The sequence below is a fragment of the Elgaria multicarinata genome, chromosome 8 (assembly GCF_023053635.1).
Source record: "Elgaria multicarinata webbii isolate HBS135686 ecotype San Diego chromosome 8, rElgMul1.1.pri, whole genome shotgun sequence".
In the NCBI taxonomy this organism is placed as follows: domain Eukaryota; kingdom Metazoa; phylum Chordata; class Lepidosauria; order Squamata; family Anguidae; genus Elgaria; species Elgaria multicarinata.
Window position 1 is genome coordinate 27,387,012 of NC_086178.1, and position 20,725 is coordinate 27,407,736.

At 43.5% G+C, this 20,725-nt stretch overlaps 1 protein-coding gene across 3 annotated transcripts in view; it reads left to right on the forward strand.

Annotated features, from left to right (window-relative positions):
• The window catches only part of PPM1L (protein phosphatase, Mg2+/Mn2+ dependent 1L), a 210,109-nt gene extending 189,718 nt beyond the window's left edge, over positions 1 to 20,391 (forward strand). For all 3 annotated transcript variants that reach the window (XM_063132019.1, XM_063132017.1, XM_063132020.1), the window contains exons 4-5: positions 12,543 to 12,704; positions 19,852 to 20,391. In XM_063132019.1, coding sequence (XP_062988089.1) covers positions 12,543 to 12,704; positions 19,852 to 20,198 — 509 coding nt within the window. In that variant the 3' untranslated portion in view covers positions 20,199 to 20,391. The remainder of the gene's footprint in view (positions 1 to 12,542; positions 12,705 to 19,851) is intronic.
• The last annotated feature ends 334 nt before the right edge of the window (positions 20,392 to 20,725 follow it).

The following is a 20,725-nucleotide window of genomic DNA, read 5'->3' on the forward strand; positions in this document are numbered from 1 at the left end:
CAGGTAAGCAGCTGTTTCTCTCTTGAGCTGCCCCTTCAGCTTTCTGCATGCTGCTTAATTTGGCAGTGAACCATTTCTTCTGGCTCCGTTCTAATCTCCAACAACAAAATCCAACACTGCTTGAACAAAAGTTGGCTTGTGTGATAATAGTTCCTCCCTCTCTCCTTACACCCCATAGCCCCCATGCCTGCTGAAAATTTGCTCTGGGGTGTCTCCAGAGAAGATCTTGAGGCTGGCAAGGTCTGAAGTGGGGAGGGGGAATTGCCCCCTCTCCCAGTTCTGCTGACAGAGGCCGTTCCATCAGTGGGAAAAAATCCATTGGATTTCACCCATAACCTATTGCCAATTTTAAATTGAAAGCTGTGCATAGCTTTACCTAAGATTTCACAAGGCCCATGGCTGAAGTAAAAGGGGAAGTGTTTACTTCATCGTAAGTTGCAAATTTATAGAGATAATAGAAAATAATCGAGATAATAACATCATAGCTTTTGGAAGTATGAGAACACCGACAAAGCAGCAACATCAGTTCATAGCCTCCTCACATCCCTCAGTCTATGCACTCAAGATCACACTATCAAATAAAAAAGATCAGGTGCCCAACAAAAGCTGCATGTACAGGATAAGTAATGTTCTTTGTCCTGCATTGGATCCATCCGTGATTTCTCAAGTGTCCTCTAGTTTGCAAATTTGCCATCAGATAGATTCAGATTGTAAGGATAGGAATGGAATAATCAGACTACTTTTGCCAGTTTCATATGTAAGTCTATCTCATTCTATTTCTACCTTAATCTGCATTTTGGAGGCATCCACGTGGAAATGTTTACCCATTTAATACATATTCTATCATAAAGAATATGTATTATATTTTATAATACATATAAAATATATGTATACATGTGTATACACATTTTATACACATGTTATGGTAATGTATGCATTTTATGGTCAACACACATTTTTATAAGGATTTTGTTAATGCATTTTTAAAGTCAAAAACTGAGTGCAGAATGAGGAGGACAACTGTAGTTTGGGAGGTGTGCATCAGGTCAGATTGCTTCCAAATGAAGACCAGACTAAATTCTCAAGCATCCCTAATGGATGGTGGATCTGTCAGTGGCAAACAGTGATGTTAGCTCAACGGAACTTCCAGGTCCACATGTGGTATTTCTTTGAATACCAGATACTGGGGGTAAACAACAGGGAAATGGCAGTTCTCTTTATGCCTACTTGTTGGATTCCTGGCACCAGCTGGGTGGCCTCAGTGGTCTTCTTCACATGCTTGTACATGGCTAAAATGCCCATGACTTATTACTTCCTACAGGAGCCTTCCTCAACTCCCAGTAAGTGGGATTGCTGGGAGCTGAAGGCCAACCCATCTGGAAGGTGCCATGTTGGAGAAGCAGTAGGCAATCCTTACTTCTCCCTTGCCAGAAATTTAGGGTGTAATCCTATGCCTATTGAAACAATCCTATGCATATTTCTGTCTCAACATGCATAGGATTGCACCCTTCCTTACTAATTCATAATTCACAAATGATTGGCGAGCTAATCCTTACGTTGTGTTGCCTCCTGATCTGATAATATGCACCGTGAGCCCATGCAACCACAGTCCTTCCCTGTCTTTTTGATCTTTAATGGCCTTCCTCTAATCATTAATTTAACATTGCAAGCTGACTCTTCTCTGTCTGTCTTGAATGAGATAGGCTTCAATCCGAATTTCCTCACCTTGTGGAGGTCCAGGATGATCTGGCAGGATGGACCCCGCACATTGTGCCAGGGCCTCTGTTCTGGCCCTTTTGATCACCCCTGAACCAAAAATGTCAAGCCCGATTAGTGTCTTTGCATGATTTCTACTACCAATATTAAACATCTGTGATGATATCTTCAGAAAAGCAGAATTACAAAGTCAAGCAGTTCTCCTTTCCTTCAGTGCCATACAGATTTACTTTTGCTTTTTTAGCTTCTAATTTGCAAATGTTGTTGAGTAGTCAAATGAGAAGAGGGTAAATGAATTATGTAATATCACCATGGGTGTTTGGATACACCGTGGAGATAGTGAAAGAATATGAAGCCGCCGTGTAGCTGAAAGTACCACTATCGTTGTTAACAGTTGTAATTAATATTCAGATTTGGCAACCAATGGAATAAAAGTAATTATCATGCTATCTTTCCCAGCTTGCAGGCAGTCTAGGAATAACAGAGGCAATAAACGGCATGTGAGCAGAAAGCTGGTGGGGTTGTCATTTTTTTAAGCAGTTCTCCGAATGAATGAGTCCAGGTTTCTCAAATGCCACGGGAGAGCTGAGCGTTCGTTCTTCTCAACACATTTGGGTTTTGACACCTGTGGCGCTTCCACCTCTGTCAAGGCATGGTTTTCAAAAAACCAGTCATCAGAACAGGCTGCTTGTATCTTTAGAAAAACATACACACACACGTAGGGTGACCACATGGAAAAGAGGACAGGAACCCTGTATCTTTTAACAGTTGTACAGAAAAGGGAATTTCAGCAAGTGTCATTTGTATGCAGGCAGCATCTGGTGAAATTCCCTCCTCATCACAACAGTTAAAGCTGCAGGAGCCCTGCCCTCTTTTGTATCTGGTCACTCTAGAGAGGGCAGGGCTCCTGCAGCTTTAACTGTTTGTGATGAAGAGGGAATTTCACCAGGTGCTGCATGCATACAAATGTGTACGGGCATCCTAATGAGGAGATCATCTCCTAACAATTAGCTCCCATGAAGAGGCATCAACCTACCATTCTGTGCTATTAAACTAGCAGCTTCCCTCACAAAAGGAATGGTCAGCCGGCTGCTGGTAACCATTTTTTAAAAATTAAAATCTCGCTTTCAGGGGTTGTTGTTTTTAAGGTTTTTTAACATTTCTATGCCGCCCAATACTCCAAGCTCTCCGTGCAGTTCACAACATTTTGTAAAAAAAATAAATACATGTTAATATAAAATATTACATGCGGCCGTAAAGTACCTGAAAATGTAACCAACTTTTAAATACATTTGTGAGAGGACTGATCTTTTAAGAAGAACAGGAAAAAAGAGACTGCATAATCTGGTGCAGTGCTGGCCTCTTCTTCTCCATTTGCCCATTGCCTTGCCCTTGACATGCCAATATTGCTCTGAACATTTTTGTCAGCACACAAGGCAGAGCCCAGATATTAGATAACGTTCCCATGCCTTTTTACTGTCAACCTGGAAGTTGACTGAGGGAATGGCTAGATGACTGTTTATCCCGGGGATCACCCCAGGATCATCCCTGTGCATTCAAATGACGGATAAGGGGTCCTGGGGACAGGGACGGATGATCCCTCCCTTGCCCCGGAAGAACAAGCACCACTTTTGTCCCAGTTTTTCCTGCAGTCTTGGGATGTGGGCACCCATCCCAGTTTCATCCCAGCTCCTCCATGCCTATCAGGGGTGGGGTGGGGAGAGCGGGAGGTTTTGTTTTTTTAACTCACTGTTTGTGCTGGAGCATTCGAGCACTCATCTTGAATACAGTAAAAAATACCAAAATGGCGGGCATGACGTCCTCCCAGGATGTTGCATGCCGCGTGTAGACTGGGGTGGGGATCTCGCAATCATCATATCACGAGATCCTCCTCCTCCAAGCACTGGTCTAGCCATGACCTGGGATTCTGGTTAAACTTTGGTTAGTGAACCGTGGTTTGATCTTTGCTTGTTTGAACAAAACATAGTTTAAAACTAACCAGAATTCCCCCAAGTTTGCACATAACTGGAAAAATGGAAGCTTCCAATCTTGTCCTCACAACTGAGGCTCATGCATGTTATGCTAAACCACAGTTTAGTGTTATGTCTGAAAAGGCCCAAAGAGGATGTGGCTGAGCTGAGATTTGAAGCTGGGACTGACAGATTCACAGCCCATGCTGTTAATCTCTGTGGTTCACCAGGGCCTTTTGACTCTGCATACACTTCGAAGACGAGCCCAGAATCAAGGCCAACTCATGCTTTATTTGTGGAATGTGGGTGCAAAGAGACACTGTATGTAAATTAAAAAATACACGCCCATATTTAATGGCAGCTCAGTTAACTGTTTATTCAGTACAGCTGTGGCTTCATCCCTGTTTTTGCTTTCTGCTTCCACTGACTGAGGGCCTTGCTAGACCAGGCCTTAGCGCGCCTTCCAACCCGGTTTCCCTGCTGTGCGTCCAGATGACGCACAGGGGAATCCAGCGGCAGGCCGCAGTGAGGCCTGGTCTAGCGCGCCATAAGCGAATGCACTTATGGCGCACTTTTTCCCCAGCTCCGGCCTCAGGTCGGGGCTGGGGGAAGTGTGGAGACTTCCGCGGCTTTTCGCGGCTCCTCGCTTACTCACGAGGAGCTGCGAAAAGCCGCGGACCTGGCACAGCGCTCATAGGAGCGCTGTGCCCATCGGCGGGGGGGGAAGAGAGGGGAGGGCGAAGGATGGGAGGGTGGGTGGCACGGGGGGAGGGCGGGTGCGATCGCGCCGCTCGCCGCCCGAGCAAGCAGCCGAGCGGCGCTTGCCCGGGCAATGCCGCTCGGCTGCTTGCTCGGGCGGCGAGCGGCGCGATTGCACCCGCCCTCCCCCCGTGCCACCCCCCCCATCCTTCCCCCCCCCCCCGTTTTAAAATAAAAAATAAAAAAGCCACTTACCTTCCCAGAGTCTTCGGGCCACCCGCGGCCCCTTTAAACAACAAAAAAATGGCGGACACCGCAGGGCTTGCGTCCTCCCTGCAGCTCTGCCATCTGGAAGCCTGGCCGAGGCGCGCTAACGTTAGCGCGCCTTGGCTCCGCCTCCCTGCTGGCGTAAGCCGGCAGGTCTAGCAAAGCCCTGAGTAATACTACCACACAATTTCTCCTTTTTATGTTCTTTCTCTTTCTCCACTTTGTACGCTCTTGCTAATTAAAAAGACAGTTCGGAGTGACAACATACAAAATAGAGCCCAAGCTGGAAAAAAAACCTCCTCGTAATTTGAGGCCAGTGGCATCTTCTTGATCATAGTAATTTATAGAGCATTAGTTGCCATAACAACAAAGTACAGCTTTTTGGGTGTCAGTATTTTCTTTTATAAGGTGAATTTAGTGTTTGGTGAGGACAGGAGTGGGGGAAAGCACACAAGCAAACTGAAGGACTCCATTTAATCGCAGGAATTACATGGCACCTTCTAGCAGTCTCATGCTATCCGCTGTGTTGCCAGAAATGAACTTAGCACTCTGTAATAGGCTACAGGGCCATACTTATTCCAGCTGCTGATCCTGATCCTGTGCTTGCAGTTTTATCTAATGGTGGTCAAAAAGTTGAGAGGATGCGAACGATAACTTGTTATGCAAAAGGCTTTGTAAATCTGTGCGGATTCCAAAGACTCTTAACTTGACCTGGAACATGCCTTGCTTCATTTTAATTTTCTATTTTCAGCTTTTTGGTTACTCATGGAAAGCCTCTCTTCACGTTAGTGCAGTATAGGTTTGAAATTTCCTGGTGGCTTCTTTTCTTTTCAATTTGCACAGCAGGTTGGTATTCAGCGGGTTGTCTAGGGACTAATACACAACATGTGTTCTCAATTTTGGACCCTTTATGTTAGGAATTTTCCACTGCACAGTTAAATTAAATTTGGAGGCAACTGAGAAGAGTGCTGTTGTTGTTTTTCCTTCCATCCACTATACAAGGTTAAGCGAACAAAATAACAATAGATGGAAAGGAAAACAAGACGAAATAGGTTTCATCCCCTTGTGATGGCAGGCTTCCATGTGGAGTTGGGAGCAGTTGTCAGTCAACTATGCAGCAAAAATGGAAAATAATGTATCATAAATCAAATTGAAAATTAATGTCCTGGTGATGTGTTTTCCGGGGGGTGGGGGGGTTACTCACAACTGTTAGAATAGAAACAATAAGAAATTTATTCTGCACCAAAAGTAAATGCAAAGCAAAAACAAAACTGCATTAGGCATTCTGTATGATGCATTTCCAGGGTTGCTTCCAAATGGAGGGCTTCTAGCTCAACCTATCAAAAGCACGGTGTGGCTATTTCGTCTCTCCCCACCCACCATCACCGCCACCACTTTAATTATTTTTTTGTGGTAAGAAAGAACGATAGAAGAGATAGGAAGACACAGGAGAGTTACAAGTGGGTGATGATAACCTCTGAATCCCTCGTAAAATTTCATGACCTTGGGCCTGTTCAGACGACACGCTAAGCTATGGTTACGCCGCTAACACTTTTGCATCAAATGGTTAGTGAGTATGTTTAAACTGGTTATGTAGCCACCATGTTTAGGTATGGTTCATACAACACACTAAAACATGGTTCACATGACGCGCTAATCCATAATGTTTCACTCAAAGTGCTTAACCACTTTGGCTTAGCGTGTTCTCTGAACAGGGTCAATGTAACGTGATCTGAGTGTTTCATACATTTTTTCCAAAAGTCTTCGCCCTTCTCCCCAAGCCCCCAAAGGACTAAAAACTCAAGCAGGCTCTGTGGTTGCACCTACCTTGCACATTATGTTATGTGCTTGGAATGGGATCCTTGGCTGGGTAAGGGTTTGAATCAGCTGATCTAGACATTAGGCCTGTATAGACGTTACCCACCACACCTTTCAAGAATATGTGGAAGGCAAAGCAGGGCTGCATTGGCATCTTTGCCTCCCCAAATCCCCAAGGGCTCCACTCCCAGATCTTCACATGTAGAGTGTCTCTACATTAAGGGGAATTAATTAATTAATTAATTACATTTTTATACCACCCAATAGCCGAAGCTCTCTGGGTGGTTCATTGCTTTACCTGGGGCTTTGTGCTTTCTGGTTTTTTGGCACAATTGTTATGGGCTGCAGTACATGGGAAGAGAAGGGCAACCACGTACTTTGAATTGAATACTTCCCCTCCTTTCACTTCTATTGAGATAGTGCCATCTAATAGCGGAAGTTCCCACTTTCCCCCCAGATATTGCCACATTAAAGGTGGATCTTTTCATATGGGGATTTCCAGAGAATACCGTTGGAGATGTCCTGGTCGTTGACAACATCATGTAACGGACCCCAAATCTTCCGTGAGTGGCCGATCATGAGTGTGCAATAAATTGCTCAGTTAGAACAGAGTGTAGTCTCTGCTATACCAAGAGTGGGGACCCTCCTCAAGTCAGAGGATGGAATTCAATTTTGGAAAACCTCTCCAGGTCTGCATTCCAGTGGTGGGTGGGGCTGAAGACAAAAGGGTCGGGTGAAAAACACCAGCTTGCTGTAGCTTAAAGCTCTTGTTGCCAGTAACTAAGCCTTAGAAAAGCATTTCAATCTTTTAGAATGGCAGAGAGGGACAGCCGGGAAACTACTGAACAGTTAGAGATTGGCGGGAGGGGGGGACTAGGGGAAGTGGGCTTGGCCACCTGGGGAATTGCGCAGGGCCAGCAGTTGTGTGGAGGTGCCTATGCACATCCAGCCAAATCCACATATGTTCCCCCTTATGGAAAGCACAAAGATTTAGAGGTAGCTCTCTCAGGAACAGGGGCATTTGGGGTGGAGCCAGTGTACAGAGCCCCCCCTCCATGTTTTCCTCCGTATCACATTATTGAATCCTGTAGAAATCTACTCTTTCGGACGTGTATCTCAATCTTTAGAGCCCAATCCTAGGATTTGATACCCCAGCAAATTAATATTTAGAAAGGGGTATAACTAACACTGTGAGATACACTATGCAAGTTCTTTTGTTTACACCAACTTGTAATGAGATAGCTTTCATGTTTCAGGTGGAATGGCATCACAGTGTTTAGGATCAGGATACTCAAAAAGCTGTGTTTCTGTTATTCCTTTGTATTTCTTTCCGTTTCATGCATACATTAAACTAGGAAAGTGGTTTGTTTGTTTTTAATAACCTTCTCATTCTTCTGCATAGCTGATATTTTTCCTCCTTCCAAGTCTCCATTATATACAAAGACAGATGTCTTCGTCTTATGAATAATCAGATGTAAATTAACTAAGTGAGGTGAAAATTCACCTTGCACACCTCTGGCCCACATAAAAGGAAAAGAAAGCAAGCATGAAATTAATTTTATTTACCATTAAATGATAAACTGGAACATGAATTGTGATGATGTGAAAATAAATTAATTTCAGCAGTCCTCAAGTCAAGTTAAATGTCAGGCGTGTTCCCTGGAAAACAAAATTAATAGCAGCTTTTTAAAACACTTATTTCCTTCCTACTTTGTGTCTATGTGTGTGTATATATTCCCAAATGTTGATTATTTTCTGAAGGAGACCTAGTTCAAAATATACACACCCCAAACCTTCAAGATTTCTATCAGTGCAAACAGTATCCTGGTTGATAATTATTCAGACTCACTACAGAAAAGAGGGTAAATATGGAAAAGACCTTCTGTTGTTTTCCCTTTTTTGTAACATTTCTTTGTGCAGCTTTACATAGAATCATAGAATAGCAGAGTTGGAAGGGGCCTATAAGGCCATCAAGTCCAACCCCCTGCTCAATGCAGGAATCCACATAAAGCATACCTGACAGATGGCTGTCCTGCTGCATCTTGAATGCTCTAGTGCGGGAGAGTCCACTATCTTCCTAAGTAGCTGGTAGGGCTTTGGAATTCCAAAGCCTCGACTGCCATTGTATGTGGAAACCACCATTTTAATGCACAACCCTAGGTCTCAGTCATGAGGAAGGGGCCTACAACTCCCAGTATGCAATGCCTGAGAGAGAGGGACTTAACAGACAGAGAAACGGCGTGCACTCTTGGCTTCGCTGCTGCCATCACCTGCCTACTGGTGCAGTTGCCCACCTGGTCACATCATACAGGATGCGCAAGTCCCTGGAGGGGTGGCTGTGCGTTCCACAAGCGCCCCACAGCCACTTGCTTCCCTTGAGATTAGTGTAAGATGGGCATGGCCAGTCAATGTGTACTTGCTACCTCATTTGAGCACCCCGCTCAAAAACAAATTCGATGCTCAGAATAAACTGAAAATTATGATTTCATGAGTCAGGTACTCAGAATAGCAACAGCAATGAATCAGTAGTAGTGTCGAGCCATCTTCCTCAAGACTAGAGTTATAGTTTTTAAAGTGTATTCCAGGAAGCTCTGGAGTTCCTCTGATGGTTGTTAGCAGAGAAGGTTAATTAGGACAGAAAGCTTTCCTCAACTACAGGTTGCTTAACACTATTATGGAATGTTACCTGTGCCCCCCCAATCTGGTGCCTCTAGATGTTTTAGCCCAACTCCTAACTTCCCCAGCCAGCAGAACCCATGCTCAGGAATGTTGAGACTTGTAAACAAAACCTCTGGCGAGCACCAGATTGGGGAAGGCTGCTCCAGGTTGTACTTTCTGTTGTAGACTGCAGCGGTGCCAGCAAGCATCCCCAAGGTGCCACTAAAAACAAGCTGTGATGTAAATACAACACAGAATTCATTGCAAGACATTGGGGTTCTGTGACAGGTGCCCAGGAGTCTCTTGGTAATATAGTCAAAGTTTGAAAACTATTGGCCAGGAGTGAAGTGCACTTTGCAGATGAAAAGTATGTGTAAGAGTAGCTCCTGTCTTGCTCAGGGAGAAGCAGTATGCAGAACATGGCCGGGAAGGTGCTGTTGCACTCATGTCTTGCTTATGCTTTTCCCATGGACAGCTGCTTGGCCCTTATTTAAACAGAATGCTGGACTAGATGGACTCTTGGTTTGATCCAGCGTATGTTCTTACAGTACTACAGGAAAACATTACTGCCTTCTAGAGCATGTGCTAGGCTCACCTGGTAGAGACAGCTCGGATCTGGGACTCATTCACTCTCAGAGCCCAATAATAGGTTTCTGCAGAATGTACATGCGACAAAACAACAACAACCATATGTGTGTTTCATCACACAAAATAGTGTTTGGGCAGTTTCCAGCATGGAAATGCACCATACAGGAAGTGATCCTTACCTTGGAGTGTAAAAGAGATGAAGAAATATTCCTTGAGAGGTTACTGAACTACTTAAAGTTATTTGATTCTGTGGTAGCATATCCTCAAGGCCTCCTTTTCAACAAGGGCACTTCCTTAATTTCCTGATGTCTTTACAACTGCAGGAGAAAGAGCGATCAGGGGAGGGGCCATGCTTCAGTGCTTACAGTACGTGCTTTGAATGCACATTGGATGTTCACTGCATGGCGTTCTCAGTTAAAAGGGTCTTCCATAGCAGGACTCAGGAGAATTACAGTGGATAACTGCTATGAGTCAGAATTAGAGATATGGCTGGAACTCAAAATAGTTGAATCTAGAAGATTCATATAATTCTGATTTCATTCCAATGAATTTCTATACTTTTGCAATTCAAACTGAAATAGGATATGAGTTAATTTATATTTTCTGCACACTTGCGTATTCTGCATCACTAAGTTTTCAAACTCCACCAACATTGTGCATGTTCAGTTGTTGATGGCTATAAACAAAGGATGTGTAATAACAACCAATCAGAGAAGGATGCATCATGATGCATAACATGTGGAGCAGAGAAGAGCACAATATTACATATGTCACGCTGAAGCCCCAATGTATCGTATTTATTCACTGATAATAAGTATTTATAATAATGAATTGTGGGTCGATTTACCCGGTCAGTCTCAATAAGTGCTTTTAATAACAAGGGAGATTCTGAAGCAGTAAAAGCCGCAAGGCCAAATCTAGATTCTAACAAATGTTGCAGTTGCAAATGCTGCCATTCAGCGGTGGCAGGTAATTTAAATTTATCTCGCAAAGCTAAAACTGAAAACTCATAATCTGCACCCAAGAATTGATCCAGGGTAAAAATCATTCTGTATGTCCAAGTCTGCCACAGAAACATTTTCTTTCCTATTTTTAAGTCTGGATTTCCCCATATAGTCATTTTAGCATAATAAAATGGGTTGGACTGTAGTTGGTGTGACGTTATATGCCACACATCTCTAACTGCTGAGATTGTAGGAGGAGCATTTTCTAATTGTATATGTTGAGGACCTAATGCCATCCATTTGGAAAGAGGCTCCAGTGACAGGAGGATTCCAAAACTGACCAAGGTGGAAAATAAAATCTAAGTGGAAAAGACCAAAATTTGGTACAGGTCAGCAAATAAGCCCGATGGTATGTAGCAAGGTCGGGAAAGCCAAACCCTCCATCTTTAGTTGGGAGTTGCACCCTTTTCAGGGATATTCTTGGTGGAGAGGAACCCCAAAAGAATTTATGAAACCAAGTATTACGTTTTTGAAAATATTTGCTAGGTATAAGATAGGTATAAGAGAATGGCATTCAAGGTGGCTAACAATAATAAAAACTGAAATTTAAAATACATTTTTGTTAAAACAAGCATAAACCAAATAAATGAAAAACACAACCAACCCCACAGACCAGCTTACATGCCAAAAGGCCCTGCTTGAATGAAAACATCTTGAAAAGATCACATTCCCATGATGAACTTTGGAGGGGACACATGCACAAAAATGTGAAGATAAAACTCAGAATAACTCAGAACTTTCATCTGAATTTATAACGTTGGATTCGTAATTTGGTGACCAAATTATGAATTATGATCAGGTTCGTTCATTCAGAATTGGGCTAAATTGCTTGAGCATGTATGAGGCAGCTTCATATGTTTAGAGGACGTACGCTTGTAAATCTTGACTGTGGAGATGGGGAATATCTAGCTCTCCAGATGTTGTGAGGCTGCCTCTCCCATGATCCCTCACTATTGGCTATGCTAGCTAGGGCAGATGGGAGTTGGAGCCTGATAACTTCCTGGGGCCACGTGTTCCCCTCCCTGCTTTACTGGTTAATGGGGCTTAGCATGGCCAAATGCACAGAAGCTGTCTTTCCTGATGGTACTCCCTTCGACAGAGTTCAAATAGGTTATAGCTGCCTCAGATATAGTGTATTCCTACATCTTGTAAATGCAAGACACTGTCAGTCATGAAAGGCTACAAGCCGGCTAATATGTCAATAGGAATTTCCTCTCTTATTACTCTCCTTCCTCAGTGGAAGAAGACAGCTGTCAGCTTATCCCTGGAATATATTTCCCTCTGCCGTTCATGATTTAGAGTCCATTCTCTACTGTCATTTACCACACACTGTGAGGTGTAACTTGCGTGTGTTTTATCAAGTCTTTTATGCATTACTGATGTAATTAGTATCCCAAAAAGCAAGAAGTGGTTTTTATAGACTGTTGTTAAAAAAAAAATTTTTTTTTTAAAGCAACAACACAGAGACTTTTTCCTGGCAGGTTTTCTGCAATACAGCTTTTAAAATTACACCTGAATGACAAGCCAGGTGAGAAGTGCCATGCTGAAGGACTGACCCCTGTAATGCCAACCCAAAATCAGATATACCAAAAATATTGTGGAGGGAAGAAATTGACTGTCAGATCTGATCAGCACCATTAAATAGGCTGTCATCAGAGCACTAGATGTTTCGTTCAGATACAAATGCAGCTGCTGTTCCCGAGGGCTGTTGAAGGCAGATAACGCAGGTTTGTGGGGAAAGGGGTTTACGTGAGCAGTAGCGATTTTCACTCCGTTGTCTTGATGATCTCTTCCTCTTCCCTGGCTCCTCTTCGCCTTTCAGGTACAACATGTCTGATTGCATTACTGTCAGATAAGGAGCTCACGGTGGCCAACGTTGGGGATTCGAGGGGCGTCTTGTGCGATAAGGATGGAAATGCTATCCCTTTGTCCCATGATCACAAGCCCTATCAGCTGAAGGAGAGGAAGAGGATTAAAAGAGCTGGTAAGCTTATACAGTTTGGCATTTTCTTATATAGGACCTCTGACAAAATATTGTAGTAGTCTCGTATTTTTGTTAGTTTCTCCCTTTGTCTTTTTGGTAATGCAGTTCTGTGGAGCTTCTCCTTGGGCAAGATCCACCTGGGGATGGACAGATTTTGTTAAATCTGTTCTGTCTGTGTTTTGCGCATCTTTCGTTCCATCATCTGCTCATTGTTGGAATAAGATTTTTTTAAACAGAATCTTTTACCAGAATTTATTTCTACTTGTACTAATTCATATTAACGCTAATGTGCACTTGAGCTAATATACATTAGCGCTAATGTATACTTGAACTGATGTGCGTTAGTGCTAATGTGCACTTGAGAAAATGCGCATTAGCAGTAATGTGCACTTGAAGTAATGGAGCTGGTGTAGTTCATTTCCTCCCATTGTGGTCACGGGAGGAGAGTAAAAAGAAGAACTGGAATTGGGGGGCGGGGAATAGTAAAAGCCACACAGAGATACACCTCGCACTCTGCCTGCAGCAGGCCGGCAGAACTTTGGAAGTGGCAATTGCTTCACCACGACATCTCCTATTACCACCACCAGGGGATTATTCTCCTAGTTGTTCTCCCGAAGACGTTATAAGTTTCAGCCACAATATCTTGTGTTATGCCACCAAAAGTAGATATTTTTCAGTACTAGCTAATTAGGAAAACCGGGCTACCAAGATTTTACTCCAGTGAGCAAAGTTGAGGGGACACAACTCTGTGTTTGAGGCACCTCAGTTATCTAACTGAAGTTCTGTGGACTAGAGGTGACATTTGTGAAATGTGAATGACCAGGATTCACACAAGCTCTGGTAAGTTCTGGTTAACTTCCAAGTTTTCATTTCTGCAAAAGAATCACAAAAGTCAGATAACTTTATACACACAAAAATTGAAGCTTAGGTTAGAATGCATGAACTGACGGCCCTGCTTGCTAATGCGGTTTTATGTCTGGTAATAATGATTCACTCAAAGCAGGCAACGATTCTCTGCTGGGGAGAGAAGAAATGTAGATATCTTTCCCTTAGAGAGTACAAAGTAAGTCTTTTAAAGCAGAGTACCTATTAGCAATTAACATTTGAACCTGATTACTGTAATCCTGAAGAAGAGGCCTCATTAAAAAGATGAATATTCTAAAAAATTCCCACTAAATAATCAGCAAAAAGCAATCCTGCTGAGTGGAAATGTAACTTTAGGTGATTGTTATCCATACGTTAAATGGGCATTTGTGTGTGGTGGGAGCCGGGCGGGTGTCTTTTAGGTCCGGCATAAGAAGCGGGTGTTGTTGGAAACCTGCCATGGCAGTGGACCGTATGCCAGTTCCTTCAGGCCCCTGGCTCCGCTCTTTTTCCTTCTTGCTGTTGCTGCTTGCTTGCCTGCCCTCCCTGAGCGATCAAGTCGCGGCAAGAGCAAGGAAAAAGAGCAGCAGCCAGTTCTCACTTTGCCCTCTCCCTCTGGCCAGCTATGCCAGTTGGGTCCAGGTGAAGAGCCAGTGAATGGGCAGACACAGCAGCAAGGAGGTAGTTGGCTGCCTCAGGGAAGAGGGCCCCTAAAACCCTTTGGCCCGTGGGTCCTCCAAAACCTAGAGCTAGCAGTAAATATAAGTCTTCTAATTTTAGCTTTCAGACTAGGTCAGACGTCATAACCTATGATATGCTCGCTAATGTAGCCATATCAATTGAGCCAGAAGGATAAGAGAGCTCCATTGTATTCTGGGTTCCTTGTGTGTACTTGTGAGTTGAAGAGTCTCAACCCAGCATACATGGAGACATTGCAAAGAATCAGCTGCTTTGTGCTGATCCTATGAGGCAAGAATAGTCGTTTGGGGATAACAGCCTCCAAAAACATAGCATGAAAACATCACTGAGAGCCTACCCAGCAGTAATACATGAGTTGTCACAGAGATTCAAGAGGTCATTTTGTGCCACAAACAGCTACTCTTTCCTCCACACCTTGATAAGATGTTCCATCAGTTAAAGAAGCCGTGACACCATAATATACCTTCAGGGTTAACATATAAGAACAAAAGAATTGCCTTGTTGGACCAGAGCATGCTCTTGAAATACCCGAAGGGCTGCCACTTAGGAAGAGTGCAAAGACTTGTTCTCTCCTGCCCCAGTAGCAGGTCTAGATGTAAGTTACAAGAGGGTAGATTTTGGTTGAACAAGGGGGGGGTGAAACTTACAAAGGGTAAGAGCTGTTGGACTATTGAACCAATGACCTAGAAAGGTGGTGGACTCTTCAAGCAGAGACTAGACAGCTATGTGTTGGAGATGCCCTAGCTCTCGATTTCTTGCATCAAAAAGGGGGTTGGGATTTAAATGGCCTACAAAGCCCCTCCAGCTCTGATTCTATGAAAGGCCTTTTTAGTAGAACATCCTGTGTCTAGCTGCTGCCAGCCAGGGCCCTCTGGAAGCTCACAAACACAGCATGGAGGTAATGCCTGGACCAGTTGTTTGCTCCAGTCATCTGGTTATTCAAAGGTATTCTGCCATCAATAGACCTATTCATATAATCCAATAGTTCCCAAATGTTGTTTGATGTCCCTGAAAGTTGGCTGTGCTGGCTGGGGATGATAGGTATTAAAGTCCAACAACATCTGGGACCCTACAGTTCGGAATCACTGACTCTATATGGACAACTTGCAGCCTCCAGATGTTTTCGCTTACAACTCCCATGATTCTTCACCATTAGCTGTCTAGGGCTGATGGGAGTTGTAGGCCAAAACATTTGGAAGGCCACGCATTGCCGTCCTTGCTATATACTAACTCAATTCTCCATGTGTTGATCATTACATTGCACCACTCACACACAGAGTGAGTTATTAGCAGCCTTGGTGACTTTCTAACATTTACAGAAGTAAGAAAAAAAAAAGGGGGGGGGAAACCTGGTGAGGAGAAACAAAAATAGCCCAGTGAGGACTGAGCATGCTCATGGGCTTTGGAATGCTGGCTGACAGTGGTCAGGATATGTAATGTAATGGACTATCCTGGACCAGGACATGGCTGGCTGGAACCCTGAACAAGAAGGTGTACTCCATGATGTGACATTTTTTGCAGGTCTCAGTTGTCTTATTTTTCAAAAAGTAATCTAGGCTGATTGCTGCCACCACCCCAATTTATAGTAGTAAATTCCATAAGTTAATTACAGGTTGTACAAAAGGACACACCTGAAATTGATTGGAAACAGGGTGGGTGACTCTGAGGCCTAGTACTAACAAGGAGGGAGGGAAAAAGTATCTTTCATAATCTGATAAGGGCACAATCCTCTGCGTGTTTAGATGGGGTGTGGGGGAAAGTTCTACAACTCCCAGCATCCCCCAGCCAACTATGGCTGGCTGGGGAATGCTGGGAGTTCTAAGACTTTTTTTCTAAAAATGCATAGGATTGCACCGTAAGCCTCTAAAATCATATCCATCTTGTTCTTGTTTTCTAAATTGACAAGCTCCAACTGCTTTAGCCTTTCCTGTTGGCAAAGGTGGTCCAGCAACTTCTTGGTGATTTTGGTTGCCCTTTTCTGCACCTTTTTGAGTCGCAATGCTCTACGGATGCCTTTTTGGAGCTACAGATGTGTAGGAATATCCATGTAGACCAGCCTTCCCCAACCTGCTGCCTTCCAAATGTGTTGGAGTACAATCTCCATCCTCCACAGCCACCATGGCCAATGGTAATTGTAGTTGAAGGACACCAGACTGGAGAAGGCTGATGTAAACTGTTGGCACATACAGACGCCGTGTAGAGTGAAAAGTCGTGTTGGGTGGTGGAGCTTCAAGCTGCAAGTTCTTGATAGAAGAAAAGTTTATTCATGTTGAACCTTCAGATCCTTTTGACGTGAGCTCGTCTAGCAACAACATGTAGCAGTGCCAAAAACCTTTTTTTAAAAAAACCTCCCTCCCTGACAGCAGCTTGAAATGCACAGTGTTTAGTTTTGTAATGAGAATTTTAAGTGCTCTTTCAAAAGGCAGAAACATGAAATGTTTTTTTTATTTTATTTTAAGAAAATGGTTTTCATCCAACCCCAGGCAACGCTTACATGTGCTGTGTTAAGCTTTCAGCCTTTGCTTTACAGAGGCAGCAAAAAAGCCACTTTCTATTCATAAGGGCTGGCTGTGGAGATTGGGATAAGCAGAGTCAGTTCCATCATCTGCCTCTCCTGTTGCAAAAATTTGGAGAGTGGGGGAAGAAAGGGCCCGTGAATTTCACCTCTTTTTGCTACCAGTGGATACGTTGCTCGAACATTTATTCTTGCATGCTGTGATTTCTGTTTCCCTTACGATTTAGCCAAACATACATGTGAAATACATCTATAAAGAGGTCTGTCTTCCCTGCTGTATCTATTTGTTCTTTTCCTGGAGGTTTTAGGGCGTTGTGGCTTTCTACCAATGCATCGTTAAAATAAAGCACTGTAAAACAGCACGTTGAAACTCTTTGTCTAGGCTTGCAAAAGGGTATGATATGGCCTTGAAAACAACTGAGTAATTGTGAAGATCAGAGCTTATGCGGACGCAAAAAGAGAGACAGTAGCATATGCAAAGACCCCTTCCATCCGATTTTAGCCAGTCATTCCCTCCTTTAAGCCATCTAAAAACAGTAGCTAAGGGAGCTGTCAGAAAATGTGAGGGGGTGGCCTACTCTGATTCCCCTATAATTTGTGTACATTAGCCCAAGGGGACAGAAACCAGCACTCCTCTGTTATGGTTCCTAATAGCCATTTTAATTGGATACCCTGCCAAAAAAAACCACCTCTTCCCTCTCTCGCTCATTCCCCTAACATTCAAGAATGTCTTCACTTTGGAATCAGGATTCGTTTGGATCTTGACATTGCCTCTGATAAGTTTTACAGCTCTCCGTGAAGCTGTACTACTCGGCTGGAAAGTTATCTCAGCTAGTGTACCTTTAGGATGTGGCAGGAGAGTGTATCCAGCCAAACTAAGTGCATGGGGCATGCTGGATAAAGGGGGATCCTGTCTGGGGATATAACATGGGTAGGTCTGGATAGATAACCTGAGCTGGAGACCAGACAGTCCTCCTTAACAAAGCACATAGCAGAAAGACATGGTGACCCAGGCCGGGGGAGGAGGCATAGGAGGTAAAGAATAGAGGTAAAGGGGCTGTCTCGTGCCTTTCTTTTAGCCTTCTAAAAAGTACTTAAGGGGACTATTTCAGAAGGTAGGAGTCCAGGATCATGTCTCTTTCCACCACCACCACCACCACCACCCATAATTTGAGCACTGCACACACATCGCCCATTAAACAGAGCTGAAATCCCCCTGAATGACTGTTTGGGAGATGGAGTGGAGATGTGGACCCAGCCCCACTTCTCATGGCTCTCCCTTCCCTGCCAAACCACTACTTGGGAGAGTTCCGCTTTTTAAAAGGGACTGACTACACGTACACAGCCCCAGTTGTTCCCCAAGCAGACATTAAACATAATGGTATTTTGCTAATGGATTTTAACATGACTACAATCCCGCTTCTCTCCTGCAGTGCTACATCCTTCACTGGTACTATTTGTATCCAGATTTTATTTCCCCTTTCCTTGCGTTCTCTCCGCTGAACTCAAAAGTGGGGGTTGATTATTTTCTTAAGACTTTTCTGGATCATTACCGCTACAGCTCAACCAAGGCCTCTTGATGGGAAGGATAAACTTTTGTTTGTGTCTGTTTTTCTTTCCTTCGTGCTCTGGGGTGAGATTTTGGTCTTTATAGGAGCGTGTCTGATGTCCCACCTCTTCCATAAATCTTTGTAAGTGAGTGTGAACCTCTTCTGGAATTATCCCAAAGGGAGACAGAGGGCATGATTAGAGTTAGAGAGCAGACAGCCTGAGCACTGGCAACCATTTCCTGTATGGCGGACTGCAGAGATGAAGGCTGAGTTTTCCCGCTGTTCAGCAATTTGTCATATCCATTTGGTGAGCTAAAAAAAATACAAGGATGTACCCGCCTTCAGGAATCTATGTGTCAACCATTTCAATACCATTGGCATGGATATCCACAACCCAACTCCTTATAGAAATGTTCAGATATTTCCCGGACTTCATGCATCTCTAGGATTTCAAGATACATAACATAAAATGGATTTTCCAGTAGAACCAGGGCAGAAATAACTCCAAGAGGATCATCTTCACAATCCATTTACTCTGGTTCTGTTAATCCCTCACGCCGCTCAGTATACTTAGAGCATCTTTTTTCCTTTGGTTTTTTTAACAGCCTAATCTTATGCATGGAAGTCTCACAGAGTAAATATGCATAGGATTGTCACCTTGGGAGGGAACAAAATGTTACTCAAGAGGGGTCGCTACCAAAAATGGCTTTCTCATGTTGGGTTCTCCCCTCCCTGTAATGTGTGTGTTTTTAATTTATTTTAATTAATGCATTTCTTAGGCCTTAGCTAGACCTAAGGTTTATCCCAGGATCGTCCCAAGGTCACCCCTGTGCATCTAAATGACACACAGGGGATCCTGGAAGCAGGCAGAGACGATCTCGGGATAAACCTTAGGTCTAGCTAAGGCCTGAGTCACCTTTCAAGACTGCATTCTTCCCAATTGTAAGTGTAGGACTATTTACCCATGCTATGGTATCAGAATGTGTGTTACACTGCCAGCAGCAACCAATGAAGTTGAGCAAGGGAGGGGAAACTCACAACACAATGACATCATGAGCTGGGTGAACATTCCTGTGCATTGCAGAGGAAGAGTGGGGAGAACTTGATTCAGAGGTTTGATTTTTGCCAGCATTCCTCATGCTGCAAGTAAGGTGTAAATCTGACCTCTGTAGGTCTGAACTCCTCGCTGAAGATTTCTATTAAACTAGAGCACAATTACAGTTACAAAAAAGAAAGTTGTTCTCAGCTTCTGCTTTTTCCAAATGGTGTCCTTGTGGAGTCTTTCCCTATGTCTTGGCAACCAGATGCACTGATGCATTATGGGAAAGGTTTTTTGTAAGGAAAAGAGATTTAGAAATGTGAGGAGATGTGGAGTCTGGAAAAAAGATTGTAAGAAGCAATACAAGCTAAAATAATTGTTCAGTTTTTCTAACTAGTTTTACAGCCCAGAGGCAAGGAATCTCATATAGAAGCAATTTAATAGATTATGTGTGTGTTTTGTTTGTTTTCTTCCCTCCAGGTGGCTTCATCAGTTTTAATGGTTCCTGGCGTGTTCAGGGGATCCTGGCCATGTCCCGCTCCCTTGGAGATTATCCGCTGAAAAATCTGAACGTTGTCATCCCTGATCCAGATATCCTCACCTTTGACCTGGACAAACTCCAACCAGAGTTCATGATCTTAGCATCAGATGGGCTGTGGGATGCCTTTAGCAATGAGGAGGCTGTACGGTTCATCAAAGAACGTTTGGATGAACCACATTTCGGAGCAAAGAGTATAGTCCTGCAGTCGTTTTACAGAGGATGCCCTGACAACATAACAGTCATGGTGGTGAAGTTCAAGAGCAGCAGTAAAACAGAAGACCAGTAAACATTTCTAATGTCCCTCTGCCTCTCTCTTGATGAACTTCTTCATCAAACCTTTACACTTCAACACAGTAGACAGCTGTAGCAAGTATATTAGTATTAAAACTGTACATCCAAAAAAGGAATGAGGAAAATCACTCTTTGATAAACAGAGCTACGCAGAAAACACATTCAAAACCATTGGTGGTGGGTTTTTTGTTTTGTTTTTTAAAAAAGAAATCTCACGCTTCCTTTCTTTTCTCCAGCTCTTTAAAGGTTTAAGCTTAGAAAATTCTACCATTTTAAAGCCTAACAGCTCCTACTTCGGCTATTTTGGATAGCTGCAATTTCTTAGTCTTCACCTACAAGCCAGAGCAAGACAGGAAATGGCTTGTTGCTTGCCAGCAATTGATGGAAATGACATGGGCTTTTCACTGATGTAATGATCTCCATTCTGGCACACATTCTCCTTAATGCTACTGCACTCTCTCTCTTATTCTAAACTGCAGAGGTAGGAAGTCAGGTAGCAAACATATATGTAACTATTGACCT